Genomic DNA, 27,874 nt, shown 5'->3' with positions numbered 1-27,874 from the left:
GGGGTGCGGACACCCCAGCCTGGCTCGGAGCCCTTCTCCTGTGGCTGCGGGAACCGAGGGGGTCGCCTGTTTCCTGGGATTCCCGGGGCCACCCCCGCACAGCACAGACCTCCGGGGGGCGCCCCCCCACCCCCACCCCCGGCGCCCCTCCTCCAGGCCCAGCCAGCGCTCGGGGTCCAGGTTTATTGGCCGCACCTAGGCCTCCGCCTCCGGGCGCTGCTTGAGCGTGACCGAGGCGCCGCTGCTGACCATGACCGCGGGGTAGAGCGGCTCCAGGAAGGAGCCGAGGAAGCGGTGGAGCAGGCTCAGGCCGCCCGCCACGCCGTAGAAGGACAGGCAGCCGGCGCCGCAGTCGAGCGCCACCCCGAGCGTGCGGTGGTAGCCGCCGTGCAGCACCGTCTGCGCGTTGTCGTGCCACACGGAGAACCTGAGCGAGTCCCACTCCAGGCACCACGAGTAGGGGTTGCGGCCCAGCAGGTGGACGGTGTTGCGGCGCGGGCGGCCGCCGAGCGGGGGGCTGCGGCGGTAGGTGAGGCCCAGGCACACCCACGAGTCGGACACGTCGGCCTCCCAGTAGTGGCGGCCCTCGGACAGGCCGCGCGAGCACAGCACCTGCGGCCACTGCCTGAAGCCCGGGACGGGGCCGCCCGCGCCGAGGGGCTCCAGGAGGATGCCCAGGTTCAGCACCGAGTGCGTCTCCTTGAACAGGAACAGCTCCTCGCTGGCCGTGGTGGGGTCAAAGTTGAGGTTGCAGTAACCTGGGGGTGGGGAGGTGGCCGGGAAAGGGACCCGGGTGAGCACCTTCCCCGGCCCTCTCTTCCCCCGGGCGCGGGCGGGAGGACACAGGATTGAGCCGGATTGACAGAGGGCCCAGGGCTCCCGGAGGGGGTGACTCAGGGATTCACCAGAGAGACCCCCCACCATATCTCAGGGAAGTCACTGAGATGTGCCTCCCAGTCCCCACCCCCCAGGAGAGCGGCTGCAGAAGCATCAAAAGAAAGGGGACTTTTGGGGGCGCCCGGGTGGCTAAGTCAGTTAAGCATCTGCCTTCAGATCAGGTCATGATCTCAGGGTCCGGAGGTCTAGGCCCGTATCAGAGGGAGAATCTGCTTCTCCCTCTCCCTCTGCCCTTGCCCCTCCCTGCTCGTGCTTGCTCTCTGTCTGTCTCATGCTCTCTGGGTATCTCTCCTAAATAAATAAATAAATAAATAAATAAATAAATAAATAAATAAATTCTTAAAAACTAATAATAGTAAAAAAGAAAGAGACATTTTTGTATGAGGAAGAAATGGGCAGAGTCATCCAAGCTGGCTTGGCGAAACCCCCGGGGACACGGGCAGGCACTCAGGCAAGGGCAGAGGTTGTGCCACACATCAGAGCCCAGGGAGGGTGGCAAGCCAGCAGCTGGGCAATAAGCAGGTCCTTGCCCCACCCATGGGGGATAGTCCTCCTCTCCTCTCAGGGCCTTGGAATCACAAGCTGAGACCTCCTGAGATCTCCAGTCCCAAGAGGAAGGTCAGGGCAAGAGAGAGCTGGCATCTCTCTGGAGCCCTGGTCTGACTGGAGGTGGGGCTGGGACCTCCTTTCCTTCTCACCCCTGGGTCTGGACCCCCGTACTGAGGACTCACATTTGAGAAGTATTTTCCTGTCCACAGCTGGGGGCAGCACCTCATAGGAGTTCATCTTAATGCCTGGGGAAGATGGAGGGGCTTTGCTGAGGATACTCTTACAGCCCAGCATCCTTGCAGAGAGAGATGTGGGCTTCCGGGAGGCTGTAACACCTGGGGAAGGTGCACACGGGCAGGCAGGGCTCTCTACGAGTGCCTAGAGCCCCTAAGCACTGCCCTGTAGGGTGGTCCCACCCCAGAAAGCAGGTGAGTCTCCAGTGGCCCCAGACTGCCAGGTACTGACCCTTCAGGAGAATCTGATTGATGAAGCTGAGACCCACGTCCATCAGCCGGGTCCGGAGCTCGGCCAGAGTCTCTGGCAACTGGAGGAAGGTCTGTTTCTCCTCACAGTTGGTTCCCATCAGGGGTTCCATGCAGGCAGGGAAGTGCTTCAGCCTGGGGAACTCCTGAATTCGGGGAGTGACCAGCAGTGCCACCTGTTAGCCAGGGCTTACGCAGAGGCCAGGAGCTCCTGCTTAGGCTAGGGTCCCCGGGGTCCCCAGGATCATGGGGCAGGTGGAGAAATTGCTGCTTTTCAAACCTAGACATCTCTCTCCCTTCCTCCTGGTTGTGATGTGAGATTAGGGCTTTGCCAAAAGCATGGCTGTTGTAGCCTAATGGTTTAACCAAAGTGTATTAGATAACAATGGGAGGGAAAAAAAAAGAAAACAATGGGAGGAGGATTTCTTTTGAGCTTTTAGTTGCTTAGTGAAAAACTTTGCCAAAAGTTTCTTGGTATGTGTGTGCATGTGTGTGTGTGTGTGCCTGTGTGTGTGTGTGTGTTGGGGCAACTGTGAGCAACAGCTCTAGAAATCCAACCCCCCGCCACATATGACATCAGCTGAAGAAAGGAGGTCTATGCTCTGAATTCCCCAGCAACGGTTTGGGTAGCCTTGGGCCCCACGTGGAGAGAAGACTGCTGCCACCCAAACCTCTGCTGGCTACCCTGCCTGCTACCCTCTTGTAGCAGCAATGGGCTGGGGACTAGGCCAGGGCTGGGGAAGGAAAGGGGATTTCATTCCAGGCTATATGGATTGTTCTGGTCTCACTTCCATCCCTGGTCTGGGAGAGTCTAGAGAAACATAGACTGTGGCAGATGCCTGGAATCTCAGCGTCCACTCCCTTCTGTTCCAGGGAAATGAAGGCAGGAAGTTAGGGTCAGGCTGAGTGCTGAGGTGGAGGAAGAAGCCAAGGGTGCTGGTGTAAGCTCAGGACCAATGGCCTGGAATGGGGAGGCCCCCAGAGGCTAAAGAATGGACAGAGATGCAGCCCCAAATGCTGATCGCTTATCCTGGATCTGGGCAGATCTGGTGTGTCTGAGGGTGGAGGGGGAATGGAGGCTCTATCAGAGCCCTAGGGCCTTGAAAGGGGTGGGTGGGCCTTGCCTGCAGAAATTGCTGGTCACTCCTGTTGGCAAGCAGGGTGCGGAGCCAGATGCTGTCCCCTTCCAGCTTCAGGAGCCGGTTGTGGCTCTGCTGGATGGAGCTGCCCAGCTTCCCCAGAGCGGCCGCCTCCTCTTTCTCCACAAAATCCAAGACCTTCATCTGCAGCTGTTTGACCTCCTGGATGATCTCTGAGAAGCAGGTGTTCACCTCATCACGTGTTGTCTGGATCAATTTCTGTGGGGGGTGTGCGTGGGGTACATGGTGTGTCGAGAGGCATCTCCCAGCCCCAGCCTGGTTCCCCCATTGTTAGGGCGTGGAGCCTGCCTAGGCATCCGGTTGCTGACCACTGGGTTCCAAGCCCTGAGAGTGCCCCTCAGCCTGGTGCAGGGTGTGTGTGTGTGTGTGTGTGTGTGTGTGTGTGTGTGTGAAGCCGGGGCCTGGGAGAGGGCAGGCCAGCCTTACCAAGAGAAAGGCCACCTGCCCTCGGTGCTTCTGGCTGTCAGAGTTGATGATCAGCATCTGGTTTTCCACATTGGCCTGGACCTTCCGAACCTCCACCTGGGAGTGAGAGGGAGGAGGAGACAGCCCTTGATTCAGAGAGGTGGCCTGGGAGAAACCTTCCTACAAGCCCAGAGGAGACACGCTGCTGACGTTGCTAAGATGCCCAGAGAGAGAAAGACCAGAGCTGGAGGCCAGATGGCCCAGGACTACCCTTACTCCCTGAGACTCTCCTCCCATCTTTAGGAATCAGGTTCTCTGCTCCTGACAGTGATGACCACAGGGTTTCAGGTCACAAAAAGGGGCTGTGGAGGTTTGGTGGCTTGAGAGGAGGCGGTGGGTCGAGGAGGGGCACGTCAGATATGGAGCCCGGAGATACCTGGCCCAGGCAGCATGTGTCCCAAGTCCCTCTAGAGAGCAGCCTTCATCTCCACCTGTCCCAGCAACGGGCATGTTCTTGTTTAAAACAGATGATAGAACTGTGCCATTCCAGGTGCCTGTCCATGAACTGTTGGTGGCCCACACAAAATAAGAAGCTCAAGCCAGACTATCAGTCAACACACTGCTTGCTTTGTTGACAAAGTCTGGCTATGGAAAAGGCGTCAGCCGAGCTCAACAGTGTGGCGAATGGTTTATATTCCGGCCTGAGCTCCTGGCCGCAGACCGTCACTGGGTGGCCACATGGGAAGAGCACTCTTACTGAATACACATGATAGAATGTCTGAAATAGAAGTCCTCCACTCTAAGAAAAGCAGCACAAATATGTTGAACAAAATGTGAAAGGAGAGAAAAGGTGGGGATCTGCCCCACCTACCATGACAATGTTTTCTTTTAGACTTTCCTTCTTCTGTGCCAGAAAAAAAATGAACATAGAACTCACGCATACAACGTCGGACCCTTGTTCCTCAAACTTGCCAGCCCTTTCCCATGTCAGGGCATGTCTACCTTTATGACTGTCCCTCGGAGGGTTATGTAACTTCCCTCCAAGGACAGGTGTGCCCAGGCTTGGGAAAGACTTTAACACTCAGTGAGAGACTCAGAACCACGAGGTCGGGGCTCCTGCCCCCCATCCTGTCCCTCCCCCGATCCCTGCCTCACCTCCTTGCGGGCACGTTCCTCCTCCAGGGGGATGGTGTCGTGGTTCTTGTGCTCCTCCAGCAGACAGGCCCCGCACACGCAGCAGCCTTCTGTGCGACAGTACAGCCGCCGCAGCTTGCGGTGCTTCCGGCACAGGCGGCTCTTGAGGTCCCACACGGGCTCCAGCAGCTGGTGGTCCTGGAACACCTGGTCCTCGAAGTGGCTGCGCAGGTGCTTCTCGCACAGAGAGGCCATGCACTGCAGACACGACTTTACTGACTTGAGCTTCTGGGGTGAACAGAAGTCGCAAGGCACGTCCCGAGGCCCGGCCAGGATCTGTGAGGACCCCAAGGTCTGGTCCTTGGCCTGGGTGAAGCAGGTCACCATCTCCTCCAGGATGGCATTCTTGCAGAGGCGCGGTCTGGATGGGAAGCTCTCTCGGCACTGGGGGCAGTAGAGGGTCTCGCCCGCAGTAGCCTGGTAGTCCCAGAAACCTTGGAGGCAGGTCATGCAGAAGTTGTGCCCGCAGGCGGTGGTGACTGGGTTACGGAACACCTCCAGGCAAATGGGACAGAGGACCTGGTCCTCGAATGTGCGGACACTGCTGTTACTCATCAGGAGCTGGGCTTGGGGAGGGGGCTGGAAGGTGGGGTTGTGGTCCTGGAGTGGCCCTGAGAAGACAGAGCAAGCCTTAAAGAAGTCAGAACAGGAGCTGAGGGGACCTTGGGACACCTGGGTGACTTAGTGGTTGAGCATCTGCCTTTGGCTCAGGTTGTAATCCTGGGGTCTTGGGATTGAGTCCTGTATTGGGATCCCCTCAAGGAGCCTGCTTCTCCCTCTGCCTCTGTCTCTGCCTCTCTGTGTGTCTCATGAAAAAATTAAAAAAAAAAAAAAGAAAGGAGCTGAGGGGCCTTTTAGGGGTACACCAGTCCTTCCCATAGAAGCACTTGTCTGTCCAGGTGGTACAGAGGGTGTGTCACCAGTCAGCCCACAAAGCGGGGCGTAACATGGGGATTGTCTTCTCTGTGTCGCAGCCCTAACTCCTGCAGCAAATCTTGGACAAGCAACTGGATGAGCCGAAAGAAGTCACATCAGTGCAAGGGAAAGGAGCCACTTCTTTGGCCCTTCAGAAGAAAAGTAGGAAGCACAAGTACTTACATGAAACTTTCTCCATGTCAGAGAGGGCTAGAGGCTCGGCTGCCCTGCGGTGGGACGGAAAAGAACCCCTGGGCACTCAGGTGCAGGGACCTTGCCCTGGTCCCACTTCACTAGCTGTTGGGAGGGTCCCCGTCAGTCCCATGTGCCCCCACCCTGGTCCTCTCCATCTCTCGGGATCTGATGCCTGCCTTCTCACCTTTCCCTTTGGCTGCTGTTTTGTGATCTCCCCATCAAGTTAGCCCCCCTCCTCGGAGACTGCCCTCAGCTTTGTTTCCTGACATCACAGTTCAAGTGTGAGCAGCCCTAGCATTCTGCTTGTGATGTCAGCAGGGCAAATGGTGTGCCGCTGGACATGCTCTGGTGCTGATGTGTTCTGTCTCTCCATGGGTGATCCTTTACTCCAGAGCCTTCACCCCAGGAGGCAGAGTTGCTGCTGCACCTCAGGCTGCTTGCAGTGGACCTAAGGGATTCACATCACCACCCAGAGAGGAAAGTGGCATCTACGCGGCAGTAGGATCTTGGGCAACTCTTTCATCTTTCTGGACCATGGTTCTTGTGAATCGACAGCGTTGTTACAGGAGATGATATTTCAAAGCCCCTTCTTTGTCTAAAGTTGAATGATCAACATTATCTGATTGGTGATCCTAAAGATTGTTGCTTCCACTATGGTTCTGGTTCTCAGAAGAAAAAAGGGATGAGTGAAGTAGAAGGGAGATTGTCATGGCTCTATAATTGCTTCTTTGTCAGTTTCCGTTTCCCATTCCGTCCCCCATCCAACAGGACAAATGCCCTGAAAACTGGCAGTAGATCACTGTCTTGCTCCAATACCCTAACGTAGCCCTGTTTGTTGTATAGAAATAGAGGGAGGGGATCCCTGGATGGCTCAGTGGTTTAGTGCCTGCCTTCAGCCCAGGGTGTGGTCCTGGAGTCCTGGGATCGAGTCCCATGTCGGGCTCCCTGCATGGAGCCTGCTTCTCCCTCTGCCTGTGTCTCTGCCTCTCTCTCTCTGTGTGTCTCTCATGAATAAATAAATAAAATCTTAAAAAAAAAAAAAAGAAATGGAGTGAGAAGGCATTCCTTTCTCATTTTCCCATCTCAGAGGAAAAATTTTCAACATTTTTCCATTAAGTGTGATGTCTGCCCTAGGTTTTTTTTTTTTTTAATTTTTATTTATTTATGATAGTCACACACAGAGAGAGAGAGAGGCAGAGACACAGGCAGAGGGAGAAGCAGGCTCCATGCACCGGGAGCCCGACATGGGATTCGATCCCGGGTCTCCAGGATCGTGCCCTGGGCCAAAGGCAGGCGCTAAACCGCTGCACCACCCAGGGATCCCTGCTCTAGGTTTACTGTAGAGAACTGTATCTGATTATGCAGACTCCCTTTTTCTTCCTGGTTTGCTAAGTGTATACCTGGAATGGATATTGACTTTTTTTTTTTTTAAAGACTTTATTTATTTATTCATGAGAGAGAGAGAGAGACAGAGGCAGAGACACAGGCAGAGGGAGAAGCAGGCTCCATGCAGGGAGCCCGATGTGCAACTTGATCCTGGGACTCCAGGATCATGTCCTGGTCCAAAGGCAGGCGCCAAACTGCTGAGCCACCCAGAGATCCCTGGATATTGACTTTTATCTAATTCTTCCTCTGCATCTTTTGAAATGATCATAAGCATTGCCTCTTTTATTCTGCTAATGTGGCAATTTTATACTTACTGATTTTCATTCTTCTAACCAACCTTGCATTCTGGAATGAACTCTAGTTGTTTGTGACGTGTTATGCTTTTTTTTTTTTTTTTTAACATTTTATTTATTCATGAGAGACACAGAAGGAGAGAGAGAGAGGCAGAGACACAGGCAGAGGGAGAATCAGGCCCCACGCAGGAAGCCCGACGCTGGACTCGATCCTGGGGATCACGCTCCGAGCCAAAGGCGGTGCTAAACCGCTGAGCCACTCTGGCTGCCCACGTGTTATGCTTTTTATATAAGCTGGATTCAATTTTTTAAAAAAAGATTTTATTTATTTATTCATGAGAGATACACACACAGAGAGAGAGGCAGAGACACAGGCAGAGGGAGAAGCAGGCCCCATCCAGGGAGCCCGACGTGGGACTTCATCCCGGGGACCCCAGGATCATGCCCTGGGCTGAAGGCGGCGCTAAACCCCTGAGCCACCCAGGGATCCCCTGGATTCAATTTGTTAATATTGTCTTAGGATTTTTGATTCTGCGTTCATGAGAGAAATTGGCCTGGAATCTTCCTTTGATGTAATGCCTTGTCAAGTTTTGGTGTTAAGGTATGCTAGCTTCATAAACTGAGTTCAGGAGTGTTCTTTATCACTTATTTGAAAGATTAAGATTGATATTATTTCTTCCTTGAATGTATGGCAGAATTTGGTGGCAAAGCCACCAAGGCCCTGAGTGTTTTTTGTGGAAGGGTTATTAATTAAATACTCAGTATCTCTTAGAGATTTAGAATTATTCATATTGTCTGTTCGTTCTTGTATCCATTTTGCTAAGTGGTGCTTTCCTAGTAATTTGTCCATTTTATCTAAATTTTCAAATTCTTTTGGTGTAAAGTTGTTCATAACATCCACTTATAATTATTACTCTAATACAAAACTTGCACCTTAACCACTTTTGTGTACAATTCAGTGGGTATTAAGTATATTCACAATGTATAGTGATCTATAAATAGTGATATAGTCATATAAATAGTGATCTACATCTAAAAATTTTTCATCACCCTTAACAGAAATTTTGTAACCCTTAAGCAATAATTCCTCTGCCCCCTCCCTCCCGCCCAAATAACTTAACTTTCTATCTTTATGAATTTGCTTATTTTGTATGACTGAAATCATATGATAGTTGTCCTTTTGAGTCTTATTTCACTTAATGTTTTCAAGGTTCATCCATGTTATACCATGTATCAGAATTCCTGTTTATGGCTGGATAATATTCCACTATACCACATTTTGTTTGTTCATCTGTTGTTGGACACTTGGGTTGCTTCTGCCTTTTGGTTATCATGGATAATGCTGTGAACACGGGTGCATAGATATCTGAGTCCCTGATTTCAATTCCTTTGGGTATCTACCTTATATAAGGCACTTATAATCATTATAAAGTGTGGGGGGTGTGTATTTGTGTCTCCTTTTTACATTCCAGATACAATTTGTATTTTTTTTCTTGATGAGTCTAATCATTCAGAGTTTGTCCATTTTACTAATCTTTCTAAAGAATCAGCTCTTGGTTTTGAGTTTGTATTGTGGGTTTGTTTTCCATTTCTTTGATTTTTGCTTTCTTTATTATTTCTTTCCTGTTACTTTCTTGGGTTGAACTTGCTGTTCTAAGTTCTTGAGATGTTTATATAATGATTTTTAGCCTTTCTTCCTTTGTTAAATACTTTCCCCCTTTATTATTATTATTTTTAGATTTATTTATTTGTTTTAGAGAGCACAGGGGAGATACAGAGGGGGAGGAAGAGAGATAAGCAGACTCTGTGCTGAGTACAGGGCTCGATCCCAGGATCCTGGGAACATGATCTGAGCTGAAATCAAGAATCAGATGCTTAGCTGACTAAGCCACCCAGGTACCCTGCCTATTTCTCCTTTTACTTCTATTAGTTTTGGGGCTAGATCATTAGATATACACAAATTTATAATCATTGTTTTTCTGCTGAATTGTGGTTTTACCATTACTGTTTTTTTTTTTTTAAGATTTTATTTATTTATTCACGATAGACACAGAGAGAGAGAGAGAGAGAGGCAAAGACACAGGAGGCAGAGGGAGAAGCAGGCTCCATGCAGGGAGCCCGACGTGGGACTCGATCCTGGGGCCTTCAGGATCGCACCCTGGGCCAAAGGCAGGCGCTAAACCGCTGAGCCACCCAGGTATCCCCCCCATTACTGTTTTTTATTATTCAGTTTTTTCCTTCCTATTATCTTGGTGGTTATACTTTTTTATCCCTCCCTCTTTTTTGGTAAGCTCTATGCAAGTTTGAGAGCCACATCTTCTACTGACTAAGCTAGCCAGGCACCCTGGTTATAGGTATTTTTAAATTTATTTATAGAAGATTTTATTATTTATTTAACAGAGAGGTGGGAAGGGCAGAGGAGAGAATGAAGCTGACTGGCCACTGAGCAGGGGGTTTTGTGTTTTTGTTTTTTTTTAAGATTTTATTTATTTATTCATGAGAGACAGAGAGAGAGAGAGGCAGAGACACAAGGCAGAGGGAGAACCAGCAACCATGCAGGGAGCCCGACGTGGGACTCCATCCGGGGTCTCCAGGATCACGCTCTGGGCTGAAGGCGGCGCTAAACTACTGAGCCACCCCGGCTGCCCACCCCTATAGCTTTTTAATTATTATTTTTTAGGTAGTTACCTGAGAAATTGTAACGTGAATGTATGCCTTGTCAGTCTAATATAAAGCATTATTTTTATCTTTTCTTAGATATAAGGCAAACCCTTAGAATATATTTATTTATTTTAAATATTTTATTTATCCATTTGACAGAGAGAGAGCAAGTGTGCACAAGCAGGGGGAGCAGGAGAGGGAAAGGGAGAAGTAGGCTCCCCCACTGAGCAGGGAGCCTGATGTGAGGCTTGATCCCAGGATCCTGGGATCATGACCCAAGCCAAAGGCAGATGCTTAACCAACCACCCAGGCACACCTATTTATTTATTTTAAATATTTTATTTATTTATGTGAAAAAGAGAAAGAAAGAGAGCTTGAGCAGGGGGAGGGGCAGAGGAATAGGGAAAGGGAGAAGCAGATTCCCTGCTGAGGGTGGAGCCTGACTGGGGTTGATTCCAGAACCTTGAGATCATGACCTGAGCCGAAGTCAAATGCCTAATCAACTGAGCCACCCAGCTGCCCCTACTTATTTATTTATTTAAAAAATTTTTTAGAGATTTTATTTATTTATTCATGAGACACACACACACACAGAGAGAGAGAGAGAGAGAGAGAGAGAGAGGCAGAGACACAGGCAGAGGGAGAAGGAGGCTCCATGCAGAAGTCCAACGTAGGACTCGATCCCAGGACTCCAGGATCATGCTCTGGGCCAAAGGCAGGTGCTAAACCACTGAGCCACCCAGGGATCCCCCTATTTTTAATTTTTAAAAAAGTAATTTCTACACTCAATGTGGGGCTTGAACTCACAATTCTGAGATCAAGAGTCACATGCTTTTCTAACTGAGCCAACCAGACACCCCCTGAAGAACAATTTTTAGTATTTCCTTCAGTACAAGGTCTGCAAGTGACATGCTTTTTTTTTTTTTTTTTTTAAGATTTTCGTTATTTATTCATGAGAGACACAAAGACAGAGACATAGGCAGAGGGAGAAGCAGACTCCCTGCAAGGAGCCTGATGTGGGGACTCCATCCCTGCACCCTAGGATCATGCCCTGAGCCAAAGGCAGATGCTCAACTGCTGAGCGACCCAGGTGACCCAACAAATACTTTTGATATAAAGATGCCTTTATATCGTCTTTAATACTGAAGTATATTTCTACTGAGTATAGAATTCTAGGTTGGCAGCTATTTTCTTTCGGTGCTTGGGAGATTTAATTCCACTGTGTACTGCTTTATATTTTTCTTCTCTTTTTTTTTTAAAGATTTATTTATTTATTTATTCATGAGAGATTGAGAGAGAGAGAGAGAGAGAGAGAGAGAGAGAGGCAGAGACACAGGCAGAGGGAGAAGCAGGCTCCATGCAGGTGGCCCAACACGGGACTTGATCCTGGGACTCCAGGATCATGCCCTGGGCCAAAAGCAGGCACTAAACTGCTGAGCCACCCAGGGATCCCCGGTTTATATTTTTCTATTGAGAACTTGGCTGTAAGTCTTACTGTGGCTCCTTTGAAAGGAACTTCCCTCTCTACTTCTGGTGGCTTTTAGATTTTCTCCATGTTTGTTTTCTTTTTCTAAGATTTTATTTATTTATTCATGAGAGACAGAGAGAGGAGAGAGAGAGAGAGAGAGAGAGAGAGAGAGAGGCAGAGGGAGAAGCAGGCTCCAAGCAGGGAATCCGGCATGGACTCCATCACAGGTCTCCAGGATCACTCCCTGGGCTGAAGGTGGCACTAAACTGCTGAACCACTGGGGCTGCCCTCAGTTTTATTATAATATGTGTGTTTAAAAAAAAAATGTGTGTTTTATTTCTCCTGCTTAGGATTTGTGATTCCTTTTTTTTTTTTTTTTCTAGATAGGCTCCATGCCCAGTGTGGAGCCCAATTCAGGGCTTGAACTCATGACCCTGAGATCAAGACCCAAACTGAGATCAAGAGTCAGATGCTTGGGATCCCTGGGTGGCGCAGCGGTTTGGCGCCTGCCTTTGGCCCAGGGTGCCTGCCTTTGGCCCAGGGCGCGATCCTGGAGACCCGGGATCAAATCCCACGTCGGGCTCCTGGTGCATGGAGCCTGCTTCTCCCTCTGCCTGTGTTGTGTCTCTGCCTCTTTCTCTCTCTCTCTCTCTCTCTGTATGACTATCATAAAAAAAAAAAAAAAAAAAGAGATGCTTAACCAACTGAGCCACTCAGATGCCCTGGGATTTTTTTTTTTTTAAGATTTTATTTATTTATTCATGAGAGACACACAGAGAGAGGCAGAGACACAGAGGGAGAAGCAGGGTCCATGCAGGGAGCCCAGTGCAGGACTCTACCATGGGATTCTGGGATCATGCCCTGAGCTGAAGGCAGATGCTCAACCACTGAGCCACACAGGTATCCTGTGCCCCAGGATTTGTAGTGGTTCTTGAAAGAGGATGCTTTCTAAGTATCTCAATGGGGCTTGATTCCAGCTGGAGATTTTCATCCCTCTGCCTCTGCCTAGGTTCTAAAGATTCCCTGGCCATTAGAGCAACTGCTTGGCTATATCCCTCCTGCCTCCAGCAGTTTCCTCTCCCACTCAGTGTTCTGCAGGCCTCCATGACTCAGCTTTGGTCATCAGTGCCTACTGCAGTTCTGGGCATGCAGTGGTTGTGCAGCAAATCACAGAAAATAAGTGGATGTCTACTCTATCCCTGTGATAGAGGTGATAGACCTGAGCAGTACTAGCTGTAGGTGATAGGCTAACCATCATTCTGCCAACCAACTTCCTGCACCTTCTCCAACCTCAGGGTCTAGTTCAAGAACTCTCTGAAGACTTCTAATCCTCCTTTTTCAAATATGTACTTACCAGCTATCCATCACAACTGAACAAAGCAGGACATATTTTGAGGATGTTGTGCTCTTTGATTTGCCAATTGTGTAGATGGTGCATGTGCAAAGTTATCAGAATGAAATGTGAGCAGAAGCAAAAGCCTGGCCTTGCACATAAGGAATGATCCAGAAAAATGTAAGGGTACTTGGTCACAATTTCCTTCCAGGGAAGCTAAGACATATACACAATCTGGGATGCCTGGCTGATTCAGTCAGTAGAGCATGCAACTCTTGATCTCAGGGTCATGAGTTCAAGTCCCACCTTGCACATAGAGTCGCTTTAAAAAAAAAAAAAGCCTTTTGATAAATTCCGCTTGAAAAGGGTGGGGGGACCTGGGTGGCTCAGTTGGTTAAGCATCTGACTTTGGCTCAGGTCATGATCTCAGGGTCCTGGGGTTGAGCCCCACGAGGGAATCCCCACTCTTTGGGGAGTCTGCTTGTCTCTTCTTCTCTCTTCTGCTTGTTCTCTCTCAAATAAATAAAATCTTAACACACATACACACACAATCTTCTCTCCATGTTGTATATTGTTAGAAATCATTAACAGAAAAATGACATCAGCTGAAAATATACACATTTAGATATGAGACTTAGATTCTGAACTGTCAAGTTTGACTTGAGGAAGATAAACACGGATGAGGTAATAGCCACAAAAGAAAGCCCACAAGGGCAAAAGCTACAGCTTGCAAGAGCAAGAACTAGAATTTGTTGTGTTGAGTTAAATTTCCACCATAAAATTTCATGGAAAACAATGATCTTAATAAAAATATTTTAAAGTAAAAATGAAAATGAAAATAGAAAACAGAGAAGCAATTTAATTGCACTGTATAGAAAACTCATCAAGGAATTAAACTGGCTTAATGGAGTTATAGTTCACTCTAAGGGAAAGCTTTAGTGATGAAAATATGTGTGGTGTGATCCTTTTTTTTTTTTTTTTTTGGTATAAAGATTTTATTTATTTATTCATGAGAGACATAGAAAGAGAGGTAAAGACACACAGGCAGAGGGAGGAGAACCAGGCTTCACGCAAGGAGCCCGACGTGGGACTCCATCCGGGAATCCAGGAGTGTCCCTGTGTGGTACTATTCTTTTCTTTTATTTTTTTTTAAGATTTTATTTATTCATTCATGACACACACACACACACACACACACACACACACACACACACAGGCAGAGACACAGGCAGAAGGAGAAGTAGGCTCCATGCAAGGAGCCCGACATGGGACTCAATCCCGAGACTCCAGGATCACACCCTGGGCTGAAGGCAGGCGCCAAACCGCTGAGCCAACCAGGTGTCCCTGTGTGGTGTTATTCTTATTAAACATTTCATTCAGGGCAGCCCCGGTGGCCCAGTGATTTAGTGCTGCCTTCAGCCCGAGGTGTGATCCTGGGGACCCAGGACCGAGTCCCACGTCAGGCTCCCTGCATGGAGCCTGCTTCTTCCTCTGCCTGTGTCTCTGCCTCTCTCTCTCTCTCTCTGTGTGTGTCTCTCATGAATAAATAAAATCTTAAAAAAAAAATAAACATTTCATTCTGGGCTATCACCTGGGCTTTATGACTGAGCAGATTCAGGCAATACTCAAATGATCTATTGCAAATGCTGACGCTGTATGGAGCCTCCAGCTAGCCCTGACTGGAGAATTGCCATGCCAAACTGCAGGGTTTGGGAAAATATCCATGCCTTCTTTTGCAGCTAACTTGTCTCCTTTTGAGAACCAGGTACCTAACTAACCATGGGTCAAGTGATCATGTGGCCTGAACTGCCGGTCACAAGCTAGGTGTTGTCTCACCATCAAGCCAATTTGAGTAGTTAACCCAGCCCAGAAATAGATGTGACCTGGGAACAGTCTGTTGGCACGTGTTTCACGCTGGGGAGAGGGCAAGATCACCTCTGTGTAGAGTAGCTGTTATCGTGTTATGTAGAAGCATAAAGCTTTTTTACTGTTGTATGTTCAAATATGCATAGAAGCTCATGTATGGGTGCTGAGCAGTCAAGGTGGGAGAGCTGGCTGTTATTACCTCCAGCCCCAATCCATCCTCTGGACTCTGCACCGTGCTGCTGGAGCTGCGAAGCTGCCAAGTGCAGTTCGCTTTCACCAGCCCATCCCTGGGCAGGTTCACTTGTGGGGAAACATGAGAGGGAGACTGTAAGGCTAGAGGCAAAAAAGAAGGGACATGCTCCTTCCTGTTACTAGAGAACCACAGCAACACAGCTTCTCGCTGACAGCGATAGCCTGGTCCCAGAAGTGTGGTCCTAGAGGCAGCCTCACTGAGCCCCCGGAGATGGCACATCTCCTGCACAAGGCCCCTCCTCCAAGACTCTACACTTTAAGATCTTATCTATTCATGAGAGACACAGAGAGAGACAGAGCAGAGACAGAGATGGAGGGAGAAGCAGGCTCCCCACAAGGAGCCCCACGTGGGACTCGATCCTAGGACCCCAGGATCACGACCTGAGTCAAAGGCAGATGCTCAACCACTGAGCCACCCAGGCGCTCCCAACCTCTACATTTTAATAGTCCTGACCTCTTCTCTTAGCTCTCCTGCCCCAGGAGCAAGAACTATGTCCATCCGGCAGTCACTACGTCTGTGACATCTGTGTCCCTCAGAGCCCTTCCCTCCTCTTACCACCCGTTAACAACTGCTGTGGTCTGTCTGCCACTGGACCCTGGCCGATGATACAAACACATACCTGGGCAGTCCGGGTGGCTCAGTGGTTTAGCACCACCTTCAGCCCAGGGCGTGATCCTGGGAATCTGGGATCTAGTCCCACGTCGGGCTCCCTGTGTGGAAACTGCTTCTCCCTTGTGTCTCCGCCTCTCTCTCTCTGTCTCTCTCATGAATAAATGGATAAAATCTTTAAAAAACACATACCTTGTTTGCTACCTTTGTGTGTAGTGTCTCCTCACTGTAAGCAGCCCACGGGAGGGGACGATCTAACACCTTCCAAGGGTCCCACACCCTGCCTGGTCCAAGTGACCGATGCTTAGCTTGCTGGTTACTTGTCTCACGTTTATTCCTTTCTCTACCATGCAGAGAAAATGGGCTCCTGGCCACATTCTTCCAGGAAGACCTCTTTTCCCTTAAAAACGGCCTCATCCTTTTTCCCTTTCCCATCCCAGCTCCCTGGTGGGTAGCCCATCTGTCCCCACCTCCTGTTTCTCACCATTTTCCTGGTCCTGAGGAGGAAGGCCCAGCACCCTCTCAGGCAGCTTCAGCAGGAGAAATAACTTTATAAGAAGCCCTGGTAGAAAAGGTTTAGTGAAAGTCATCTCCTGAGAAGAGTTGGAGAATCATCAGTAGTGATGGGAAACCAAGGAGATTCAGAAGTTTGTTTCATGTCTTTATTGACAAAAAAAGTCACAGCATTTCAGACTTTAGTTAAATACACAAACAATAACAAACGGCACCCACAAGTGACAGGCATGGTCCCTCACCTCTGGGTCAAAGGCCATGCTGGAGGGTGTGGGTGTCTTCTTGGCCTTACTCCCCCAGCATCTCTGTCCCTACCTCCCCTACACCTCGCTGACACCCCTGAGATCAGTTAAGACTGCAGAAATGAAGTCACTCTAGAGGAGGTTGGGCCGTGCCTTGCTGCCAAGGAGAAAGCAGGTTCTCAGGGAAAGACAGAAGCGCACTATTGTGGCCTCTCCTAGGAGAGGCCAGGCTGCTTCATGAGCTGGGCCTGTATCGCCTGCGGCCTCAGGCCTGGGCACAGAACAAAGAAGGAAGACACTCTCCTGGCAGCACTGGGCAGTTGGAGAGAATGTGGGTCACTGGCCATGTGACACCCCCAAATCGATGGCCAGACCTCTCTCCGAAGTCATCAGCCAGACTCTCCCAGGGGGAAGAGGGCTTTCAGGAAAAAATACTGACTCGGTTCATAAAGGGCTGGGATGAATACTTTTCCAGAAACCTTAAGAAATGAATCATCCTCAGATTCAGGAGCCCTGGAACAATCGTCATTGGGTTGCCATGAGGAGGGAATCCTCAGTAAAGCCAGCCCTCTAGAACAGAAATGTCACTTCTGTTTGTTTCTCAGAGCGCTCAGTCAGGGGCTCAGTCTTTCTATAGGATCCACTGTGGGACTCTGAAAAGAGAAATGAGTAACCATGTGTTTCTGAGGGGCTTGCCCTCCTCCACCCTCTGGCCCACCTTGCTTCACTCCTTCGTGCAGATTTGGGAGCACAGGCCGATCGTCAGGTATGCCCTGGGCAAGCAAATCTGATTGGGCTCCAAGCCCCAAATGAAGCTGTTTTCCCTCCTCTGAGTCAAACGTCACTTTTTTGAACTGGCCAAGGAGCCCCTCTTCTAGAGTCCTCTGTCCTATTCTGGTGAGAGTAGCTTTTCCTTGACATGCTCAATCTTGTTTTTTTCTGAAAGAGGACAGGATGATGCCTGGACCTTTTTGAAAGGTGACTGCTTTTATTGCAGGTTGAAGTTCCTCTATCATTTTACAGTTGTAGAAATCATGGGCATGGGCCGTAGTTGAGGTGCCAGTGTCAACACATGTGCTTTCGCTGGTGTGTACATACACACGTTATCAGCAGACATCCCTACACACATTTCTATCCTGCTGTATGCATAGAGAGAGAAGGTCAAAGTGAGAATCCTGGAGAAGAGTCACACCATCTGCACACGGGCAGGTCACAAGCTCGGAGGACATTTGGCACAGTCTGTAAGTCATTTCCAAAAATTACAGCCCCAGACCCACCTAGTAAGCAGCTGAGCTGTGAAGCAGAGAGAACCTAAGCTGTGAAGGAAACCAGGAGTGACTGGCATGAGTGGCTGTTACAGATGGAGTGTACCATGGCACCTTCCCCTTCTCTGGGCCATTTGCCCATACTAGGAAAGTCATCTAGGGAAAAATAAGGATTCTCTGGCCCTTTGCATTCAATGACTGCTCACCAACACTCAAAAGTTCAGAGAGACGATCCAGACACAAGCTCTGTGGGCCCAGCCCAGAGGAGGGCTTGACTGCCCCTTCAGTCAAACAAGCGTTTGATTCTTGATGACATGGCACTCTGAAGAAGGAAGTGATGCTAAGGGGTGAGGGTTGTCCTCAGACTGCCCAGCAAACACACTCTACTGGGGATGGTGTGGGGTCACTGACACACCTGCCGGGCAAATCTGCCAAGGTTAGGAACCAAGAAGAGACACAAACAAATACTGAATGTCCAGTCAAGGCATTTCCAAGAGACAATCACAGAGATAACAACACTTTTGGATACTACAACATAACACACTTGGCAACTTTCAAAGAAATGCTATCCCCACCCCAAGCCATCAGAGGATCCCAAGTCCCTTTAGTCTTAGGTCCAGTTTAAAAAGTCAGAGAAGGAAGATGGGCCGACGGAGGTGGAGTGAAGGCTGCGGACCAACTACCTGAAGCTCCCATCTGTCTGCGTGGCCGAGGGCAGGAGGCTGCCTGCCTCAAACCTCCTCTTGGGGAGAAAGCAAGCTACTGGAAGGTCTGGGCTGCTGGAGGCAAATGAGGCAAGGATGAACATGGGAGCAGCTGAGTGCCCCAAACCCAGAGCAGGATCCCCAACCTCCACCCACAACCAAGGACATGCCATCGTCCCCTTCCTCAGAGGTTTTGTTTGCAGGAGTGGGGGTATCCTGGCAACTCTATCCTTTATCAAAACCCCAATTCGGTCTGACAGACTGAAGCTATCATTCTTGGCATCTGCTGCACATTAATTTGGGGTGCACAGAAGGAGGGGAAACATAGTGTTACAGAGCAGCTGCCAACGTCCAACGTGGCGCTCAGGCAAAAACATGGCACAGCTTAGGGACGATCCTCTTACACGTGCTCCAGCTCCTCTGAAGTGAGGGCATGTACGAGGAGCTAGGCCTTCCTCTTCCCTTCCCCCAGATGCCCATAAGGGCTCCCACTGGGAACCCAGCCCAGCTGCGGCTGTAAAGATTGATAACACTGGCTAAGAAAACAAAAGCAGGTTTCTGAAAAGGTATTCGCAGCCAGAAGTTGCTTCTGTCTTCAGGTTCCTGTGGGTGGGGGCAGGGGTTCCTTTGGTTTTGACCAGAACACTTCTCCACTGGGGGGCCAGGCTCAGCTTTGCTTTGCAGTAGCTCGGTTACTGTACAGCAGGATTTAACTTCACGAGGTGCTCTGCCGGTTGCTCTCCTAATGGTTAAGGATCTGCCCTTTACATCCGAGATCCTCTCTCCTGAAGAATCTGCAAGTGGAAGATTGGGGAGAGGGTTGAGGCTCGGACTTTGGAGCAGACTTGCTTTTAGGCTGAGGCTGCTTCCCAAGGGACCCCGGCGAGGATGAGCAGCACAATCCTCATTATCCCAGGAGGCAAGGCAGGGCTGCAGCCCAGACCTCCCCCGAAGCCCTTCAGTTGTAAAAGACTCTTGCTAAACACCGTGGGGCCCCAAGTTTACATGCTATTGGACCACTTCTCCCACAGTAAAGGAAACGGTTCAGACACACCATGTGCTGCTGACTTGGGAGTGTGTGTGTGAGGTAACAGTGTATGATTTCCTGGTAACTTAGGGTGGGGAGGTCACAAAGGTAACCCAATACCTTTTCTCTTGAGGCAGAAAAAAAAAAAAAAAAGAAAAGAACGGTTTCGAAGGATAAGCACAAAATATTTTCCAATTTTGAGTTTCAGGATTCTCATGTTGGAGGAATTAGTGGCAATACGATTGTTTTGTGGATTTGACAGGGTAGGTAAAGTCTATGCTATTTCAGCGCCTGCCTCCTAACTGTCACTGCTCCATAAATCCTGATGTAAATGACGACAAAGACCAAAACGAAGGCAAAATGGAAAGCTAGCTTTAGAAGGAAAGGGAGGAAACCACGAGCAACAAATCAAACAATTCAGGCAAAGCTCCCTGAGGGGCGGGGAACAAACAGGACGGAGACCTAATTCTGGTGAGGCGCTTTTTTTTGTTTGTTTGATCTTTTTTTTTTTTTAATTGGAGTTCGATTTGCCAACATATAATAGCGTATCACCCAGTGCTCATCCCATCTAGTGCCCCCGTCAGTGCCTGTCACCTGGTTGCCCCAACCCCCCACCCACCTCCCCTTGTCCATTTCCCAGAGTTAGGAGGCCTCCGCAACAGGCCGATGGTGAGGTGCTTCCTTACCTTTGCCTTCTCACTGGGCTCTATGACGATGCCATTGGTAGAGTTATTTAGTTCTCTGGAGACGACACAAAGGAATTCGGCCTGATCCTCATTTCCGTAGTTATAGGAAGAGCCAATGCTGATTAGCTGACAGAACAAAAACACGATCAACAGTCACTTTCCAGTACTGACTGAAACACCACCAAACCCAGCCCTCCTCCTGACCCAATTTGTAGTTTTGCCTCTCATGGACAATGACGCTCTGGGACCATCGTGGCCCCAGGGGACCACGGGATCTCAGTCACTTGCCAGCGCGTCCTCAGCAAGTCTTCCCCAGAGAAGCAAAGTCTGGGCTCTGCCATGGTCTCCGCACCCAAGCACTTGAAACAATCCCAAAGGCAGCAGCTAGGATTAACACGATCATATTCCTGCTAGCAAAACGCTGAGGTGAAAGGGAGTGTTTCTGTGAATGAGAACGGACACTGGCTGCAGCCAAACACCTACACGGAGCTGGCTCATCTTTAGGCGGAAGTCCTAGATGGGAGACTGGTACTCAGAAGGCTCTGGAAAGCACCGAGTGAATCACTGGAGAGTTACCATAAGCCATATGCTGCTGGGTCTTTTAACCTTTTCAGCAAATTGAATTCAGGATTTAATTCTAAATAAGAGGGGCACCTGGGTGGCTCAGTCAGTTAAGCATCTGCCTGTGGCTCGGTCATGATCTCGGGGTCCTGGAATTGAATCCTACATTGAGCTCCCTGCTCAGCAGGGAGACGGCTTCTCCCTCTGCCCCTCCCCTGGCTCATGTGCACTCTCTCGCAAAAATAAATAAAAAAATAAATAAAAAAATAAATAAAAAAATCCTAGGGGATCCCTGGGTGGCTCAGAGGTTTAGTGCCGCCTTCATCCCAGGGTGTGATCCTGGGGTTCTGGGATCGAGTCCTGCATCGCTCCCTGCATGGAGCCTGCTTCACCCTCTGCCTGTGTCTCTGCCCTTCTCTCTGTGTGTCTCTCATGAATAAATAAAGAAAATACTAAAAAAAATTAATTAATTAATTTTAAAAAATTAAAAAAAATTTTAAAGTTCTAAATTGGAAATATACATGCACAGGGAAAAACGGGAGCCCAAGGGTAAGGTCATCTGGGTAAGCACAACAGGGCGTCAAGTCAGAAGAACATGACTGATGTGCTCTGTGAATGGGCTTTGGGCCCCTCTGCCTCCCTGTGCCTTTTCCTTCCTCATCTATATAACAGAGCTAGTATGGAGACGCCTGGGTGGCTCAGTGGCTGAGCATCTGCCTTTGGCTCAGGGCGTGATCCCAGGATCCGGGATCGAGTTCCACATTGGAGCCTGCTTCTCCCTCTGCCTGTGTCTCTGCCCCTCTCTCTCTGTGTCTCTCATGAATAAATAAATCTTAAAAAAAAAAAAGAAAGAAAGAAAGAAAGAAAGAAAGAAAGAAAGAAAGAAAGAAAGAAAGAAAGAAAGAAAGAGCTAGTAGGGATGTGCCTTGCCCACCCCCAGAACATTAACAAGATGAGAAAAAAAGCCAAAATTATTCACTGGTTTCATAAAGAATACTTAAAACATTTAAAATAATATTCTTTGCAGGGGATTCCTGGGTGGCTCAGCGGTTTAGCGCCTGCCTTAGGCCCAGGGCATGATCCTGGAGTTCTGGGATGGAGTCCCACATCAGGCTCCCTGCATGGAGCCTGCTTCTCCCTCTGCCTGTGTCTCTGCCTCTCTCTCTCTCTCTCTCTCTCTGTGTGTCTCTCATAAATAAATAAATAAAGTCTTTAAAAAAATTATTCTTTGCTTAAGATTTATATCAGGGAGGGATGCCTGGCTGGCTCAGTCAGCAGGAGGAGCGTGCAACTCTTGATTTTGGAGTCATGAATTTGAGCCCCATATTGGGCGTAGAGATTACTTAAAATCTCTGGGGGACAAAAAAAGACATGTTGGGGAAAATACTTATGGAGTGGAAGCATGGCAACTTTTTGCAGTCCCCACCTAAGAACTAGGGTGGCATACGCAGGCTGAATGGAGTCGGCAGTGCAGGTAAGTATGAGGAATGATCCTGTACTGGCTCTGAAGACAGACACTTGTATGTTCAATCTTTAGCACAATGCTCTTAATGGGAAGCACAGCGGCTATTTGAGAAGATGAGTTTATGGGGACTATTCAACAGACTCTTCAACTCTGCATAACTTCAACTCTGCATAAAAAGAGGCATGATCCACACAAAACTGTAACATACTCATTCTGTTCAAGTCCAGCCTCCCCGTGGCAAACACAATTCTGCCACCTAATGGAAGAAAACATTACGATTCTGACTGCGTGGCTTTGTTTGGATACTTCTGCCACAGTACAAAGCTCAAAAAACAGAAATGCACAGACTGATGGGAAACGGCCAAGCCACACTTCTCATCACGTCTGACTCCTTTCGCATTACATCTGTTCATGTTTTTCGGGATGGGTTATGTATATGTTCGCATCCTCACCCTGGGGGAAGGAAAGGAAGGACTGTTGCTGAATCCTAGCCCTCTTTAGGTGCTTATTCTGGAATGTGTCAACTGGGTGCTTTTGAAAGGAATCCCTCTGAAGGAGAAAAAAAACCAGAGAGGCACTTTCAAGCCTAGGCATGCTGGCTGGCTCCCTCTGGGTACAATAATCAAATCGAAACTTGGATGGGAAGCCGGGAGACATGATACTATTCCGAATTCTCCCCAACTCAATCTGTAAAACTGAGCAAATAATCCACGCCAAGTGGCTCCTTCCCATGTTTCTGAACAGGTTCGCACCTGGCCCTACGAACCCCTGGGGTTATTAGCTGTCTACAGGCGGTGATGATTTGAGGCGTGTGGCCTCCTGCGCTGAGGCGCCATGGTGGCTGCCACTTCGGAAACATACCTGTTCGAATTTCCAACCATCAGACATAGTGGAGACCATCTGTGTCAGCTCCTCTTCCTGGCACTGCAGGACTCTGTACACATGCTTCACAGGGCCCTGCAACAACCAACAGACTTTGAAGAACGATTTCAAGGACACAACAGTTTACAGTTGCCCTGGTGCGGCTCTTTCCAAGAATGAACACTGAAAAGGAGTTTGCTTGGACTTTTTTCTAGACAGCCACACACAAGCCCCTCTTATAAGCAGCAGTCATTTTTCAACATAAACTTATACAAACAAACAAAGAAAGGCAGGCTCAAGGCTATGAATTAGTAGGTAAAATAATTCTGAAGTTCAGAAAAATGAATTATGTGTTTAGATTTCATCTATTTCCTGGAGTAGAAAACAAAGTAATTTTACTTTGGACAAGAAAGCATCCTCTTAAGTTATTCATATCTGACATATATGCTGAAAATGTAGACCGTACTTTGGTTTAACAGAGTGATACCTTATTATGGGAATAATATATTAAATAGGAATCCCACAATATACCAATGTTCAAACTACTTTTCCCTCTGCTGACAGTACCTGAAAGTGTTTCCGTGTTACATGGTAGCATTCCTATTACAAAAGTGCTCACTAAAAGTATTTGGTCTTTGTTCCTGGTTTCTAGCACAGAATTCCTAAAACATTGGAATTTCTTGATCGATATAAGTGCCTTTTTTGTGTTAACAACCTGTCCCTAGAAAAACCAAGCACCAACAGGGTTAGAACATCCAGTCCTACCTGCTGACCTTGGTGTGAGGGAGAGGGGGTGAAGGCTGAATTCGATCACCAACAGCCAAGGATTTAACCTACTTAGTTGTGCTTACATAATGAAGCATCCTTAAAAACCCCCAACATTGGGGTTCAGGGAGCTTCCAAGTTGGCAAACACAAGCAGGTGCTGGGCAAGTGTGGCATCCCAACTGCACAGACATGGAGGTTTCTGCACTCAGATCCAGCCCCATGTCTCTCTCCACCTGGCTGTTCCTTTGTCTCCTAGAGATAAACTATAATAGTAAGCAAAGCATTCTCCTGAGTTCTAGGAGCTGTTCTAGTAAATTACTGAACCCAAAGGGGGATGTCATAGGAACCCTTCAATTTATGCCCAAGGTGGACAGAAGCGCAGGTAGCCTGGGTACCTGGGACTTGGCACTGCTGTCTGAACTAAGGGCAGTCTTGGATTGAGCCCTGAAATCTGTAGAAATAGTTACTACATGTCAGTTAGTGTCAGGACAGGATTAAGCTGCTGGACACCCAGTCCGTGTCAGAGATTCAGACAGAAGTCATTTACTAGCCCATTCAACTCTGGAGCAGAAGTTAGAACCAGAAGTGAGAAGGCCAGATGCCCCAAAGTTGTAGCACCAAGGCCCCTACACTTTATCCACAGCAGAACCCCTCACATTTAGAACTTGGCCCACAAGGGATTAAAAGGCAGAGTCCAGTGAGGGCAAGGGTTGCTGCAGGAGGCATGCTCACCAGATGAAAGCTCCTGTTCACAGGAGGACCATCGGTGGCACACAGGGAGGTTCAGTACTTGTCAGTCGTGGACCTGTCGGTGTTGGGTCCAACAGCTGCATGTCCCAAAGGACATGAGGCATTTGTTAGAGCACAAACAGCAACGAAAGCTCAGAACAATAATGTTCTATCACAGACAGATTGGTTATATTCACACGATTTTAAGAAAATAGGAAAAAAAAAAAAAGAAAAGAAAATAGGGACTATTTCCTCAAGAATGATAGAAACTTGGCTTTCGTACTTTTCCAAAAGGATGACTGGGCTTCAGTTATCTGGAAAATCATTTTTTTTAAAAGATTTTATTTATTTATTAATAGAGACAGAGAGAGAGGCAGAGACATAGGCAGAGGGAGAAGCAGGCTCCATGCAGAGAGCCCGACGTGGGACTCGATCCAGGGTCTCCAGGATCACGCCCCGGGCTGCAGGCGGCGCCAAACCGCTGCGCCACCAGGGCTACCCTGGAAAATCATTTTGGAAGAATTCATTGCTGGGGAAAGCCTGGCTCAGCAAAAGCAGCTCTGGATTATGGAGTGCTACAAGCCCTGAGTGTTAGTCCCATCTCCTGTCTTCTGTGGGACACTGCTGTCACTGGACTTGCCCACGTCAGGCAGTGCTCGTTGGGTTGGAGGCAGCGCCAGGGCTTGGGTTGGTCTGCCCTCAACATTGCACTCTTTCTCCCGTGCTCTCCCCTTCCAGACTGAGTGCGACTATCATTACACGAGATGCCAAGAACATTCACTCCACATAAAACATAGAACAAATCTCCGAAAGATTTCAATTGGCTTTAATCACACATTTTGGAAAAACCAAGTGTTTTATGTTACAAAACTCAGAGTATCATGAAAGATCTATGATACTGGCCACAAACTGTCCAAGTGCCAGGTATTTAAGATGTATGTATTACCTCTTTTAAATTTTTCTCTTCCAAAGTAACCCATAAGTGTTCTCAAATGCACTAAGATTAATGACCTAACAAAAAATATTATCAGAGACAGTAAAGTAGTAGAGTGGTGGCACCCCTAGGAGACAAGAGAAGACACTAAAAGAAGGTGAGGTAGGACACCCACATCTTGGGCTTTTACCTGTCAAGATGTGTCTCCTTAAAACATAGGCAAGTTAGGGGTGCGTGGCTGGATCAAAGGAGTATGTGGCTCCTAATTTCAGGATTATGAGTTCCAGCCCTACGTTGAGTGTAGAGGTTACTTAAAAATAAAATCTTTATAGAAAATAGACAAGTTAAAGGAGATAATGTGTTTGAAGGGACAACCACAAGAATACACACATGGCCAACTCTGTCTTAGGGCCATAGGTGACACATGCAAAAGAGGCTGTTTTTGAACAACCTCAAATCCACTGCTCAGAGTTTCACTAAATAAAAAGGACAGATGGAAAGATCAATTAACATAAAAAAGGCCCTGACATCCCTAGAACAGAAAGAGCTTCCAACTGGGACTATAACCACAAGCCTTCAGAACCTAGAGGACTAATTAACTTAATCGCTGTCATCAAACAAATCTTACAATGCTCTCAAGGACTTAGCTAATGGCGAAGAACTGAGAACATTCAGGGTTGAATGGCTTCAGATTACATAATTCATGGTACTATCAAAATTTACACTAAGCAATCAGAAATTTTTTTGGAATGTGGAAAATTGAGGATAAAGTTAGATTTCCAGAATGTCCTGCTATTAAATATCTACAATAGAGAAAGATGCCACATACGTAAAATTTGAGACCAAATTCATATGATAAACTGAAAACCAACTATAAATTCATCTTTGAACATTAAAGAGAAGGCTTTCAGCCATTAGTCAAGAGGAAAACTAAATAAGCTTCTTTTCATTTTTGCAAACTACTAGAGATAAAGTGAGCAAGAGAGGTCACTTTTTATTATAGGTGTCAGTTACCAACCAGATAATTCCATTTAGAGCCAGAAAACATGAACTGTATGTAACACAGAAAGAGCAAGGAACTTTTTTTTTTTTTTAACTTTTTGTTTTGTTTTGTTTTGACTTTTGAAAAGAAACATATTGCCTTTTTTTTTTTTTTTATCATATTGCCTTTTTTAATCACAGGAAAATTCTACATTGCAATAGATGAATCTTAGGGAAGCATCCATCACCAGGATCTGATGGGATAAGAAGTCATGCTACAAGACAGATGGTCACAGTGGAGTCCAATGCTGCCCTCTGTCATGGCAGTTGTACTTTCTTAAAATAGAGCCTACACAGGAAAGGGAGCGTCTGTTTTCCCTGCTAGACTTCAAGCTTCTAGAGGGCACAGATCCTCTCCTAGGAGGCAGAGAATCTCGAGCCTAAAAGATGCCACTGTGGCTACTTGGGACATGTGATGGGAAATCAGCTCTGTGTGTCCTATTGTCTTCCCTTCTCAAACTAGGTGGCAGATCGTATGTTTCTTTTTGTTACTCTATCTATTGAGTTAATATAAAAACCGAGACTTCATAATAAACAGAGAAGCTTGAGATTATTTCCTCAGAAGCATGATTCACAAGCAGCTCTAAAGTCTAGGCCACAAGACTGGTTTCACAAGACTGGCCACTATCAGGAGCTGAATGTGACAACGGTTACACTTTAAAGGCTGGTCCTAATAAAGAGTGGCCAACAGGTGGAAGCAAGAGCTTGCTGGGCCTTTATGTGGAGGGAGACAGACACTCTATCTGCAGAAACAGGTTCTGGATCTAAGGTGCCATGGGCTCCTCCTGCTGCCACATGGTCAACAGCCACAATCTCTCATTCTTCTAAAGGGATAGAGTGGCTGTTTAGTTTTGTTACTTTTTCTTCTCTATTTCCTTGTTCTGACCAAGTCTGGTGATGAAAGTACTACCCGCCTGGTAGATGGACCGTGTTCCACACAGACCTCCAGTTTTAAGGGAGACGTAGCTCTTGCCTGATTAGACATCATCCTTTTCAAATCCCACTCAGACACAGTGACTAAGAGAGCCACTGACACCTTTTCCCTTTAAGAATTCAAAACCCAAAAAAAAAAAAAAAAAAAAAGAGAATTCAAAACCCATGGGACACCTGGCTGGATCAGTCTATGGAACATGTGAATCTTGATCTCGGGGTCATGAGTTCGAGCCCCATGGCTGGGTGTGGGAGATTAAAAATCTTATTAAAAAAAAAAAAAGTTCAAAACCCATTACCTGAGAAGTTCTATTCTCATTGTCCCGTATCCGTTCCTTAACCAGCCGCACAAGAGATGCAATGTTGTAAAACTCCGCTTCTTCCAGCACACCTAGGACAGAGACCAAACTGCAGTTAGAGATGTGTGCATTCCCCAGAATACAGCAAGAAGAGGCTGAAGTTTACATGCTTGCTAAGAACTGC

The 27,874-nt window shown here is 47.9% G+C and overlaps 2 protein-coding genes and 1 long non-coding RNA gene across 4 annotated transcripts in view; 1 reads left to right on the top strand and 2 right to left on the bottom strand.

Annotated features, from left to right (window-relative positions):
- Window positions 1-169: 169 nt before the first annotated feature.
- On the bottom strand, window positions 170-6,095 carry LOC144286992 (E3 ubiquitin-protein ligase TRIM65-like). 2 transcript variants are annotated; one of them, XM_077854169.1, is made up of 8 exons: window positions 5,982-6,095; window positions 5,786-5,829; window positions 4,649-5,298; window positions 3,515-3,610; window positions 3,053-3,286; window positions 1,912-2,074; window positions 1,629-1,781; window positions 170-758 (listed from the first exon to the last, which is right to left on the bottom strand). In XM_077854169.1, the coding sequence occupies exons 1-8, from the start codon at window positions 6,014-6,016 to the stop codon at window positions 196-198; spliced, it is 1,938 nt and encodes a 645-aa protein (XP_077710295.1). In that variant the 5' UTR covers window positions 6,017-6,095; the 3' UTR covers window positions 170-195. The 2 variants fall into 2 exon arrangements, with proteins under 2 accessions (XP_077710295.1, XP_077710296.1); XM_077854170.1 differs by having other exon boundaries at window positions 1,629-1,691.
- Window positions 6,096-7,124: 1,029 nt separating this feature from the next.
- Window positions 7,125-27,874, top strand: part of LOC144287002 (uncharacterized) — a 21,836-nt gene continuing 1,086 nt past the window's right edge. Inside the window, exons 1-2 of the long non-coding RNA XR_013354934.1 lie at window positions 7,125-9,372; window positions 9,524-9,673. This is a non-coding gene — a long non-coding RNA (uncharacterized LOC144287002). The remainder of the gene's footprint in view (window positions 9,373-9,523; window positions 9,674-27,874) is intronic.
- The window catches only part of KCTD2 (potassium channel tetramerization domain containing 2), a 15,539-nt gene continuing 3,979 nt past the window's right edge, over window positions 16,315-27,874 (bottom strand). The window contains exons 3-6 of the mRNA XM_077854174.1: window positions 27,691-27,782; window positions 22,991-23,086; window positions 20,104-20,229; window positions 16,315-19,184 (exon numbers count right to left, since the gene is read on the bottom strand). Of these exons, the coding sequence (XP_077710300.1) occupies window positions 19,155-19,184; window positions 20,104-20,229; window positions 22,991-23,086; window positions 27,691-27,782 (344 nt within the window). The 3' untranslated portion in view covers window positions 16,315-19,154. The remainder of the gene's footprint in view (window positions 19,185-20,103; window positions 20,230-22,990; window positions 23,087-27,690; window positions 27,783-27,874) is intronic.

This window comes from Canis aureus, chromosome 16 (genome assembly GCF_053574225.1).
Source record: "Canis aureus isolate CA01 chromosome 16, VMU_Caureus_v.1.0, whole genome shotgun sequence".
Lineage (NCBI taxonomy): Eukaryota > Metazoa > Chordata > Mammalia > Carnivora > Canidae > Canis > Canis aureus.
This window is presented reverse-complemented; position numbering and strand designations above follow the sequence as displayed.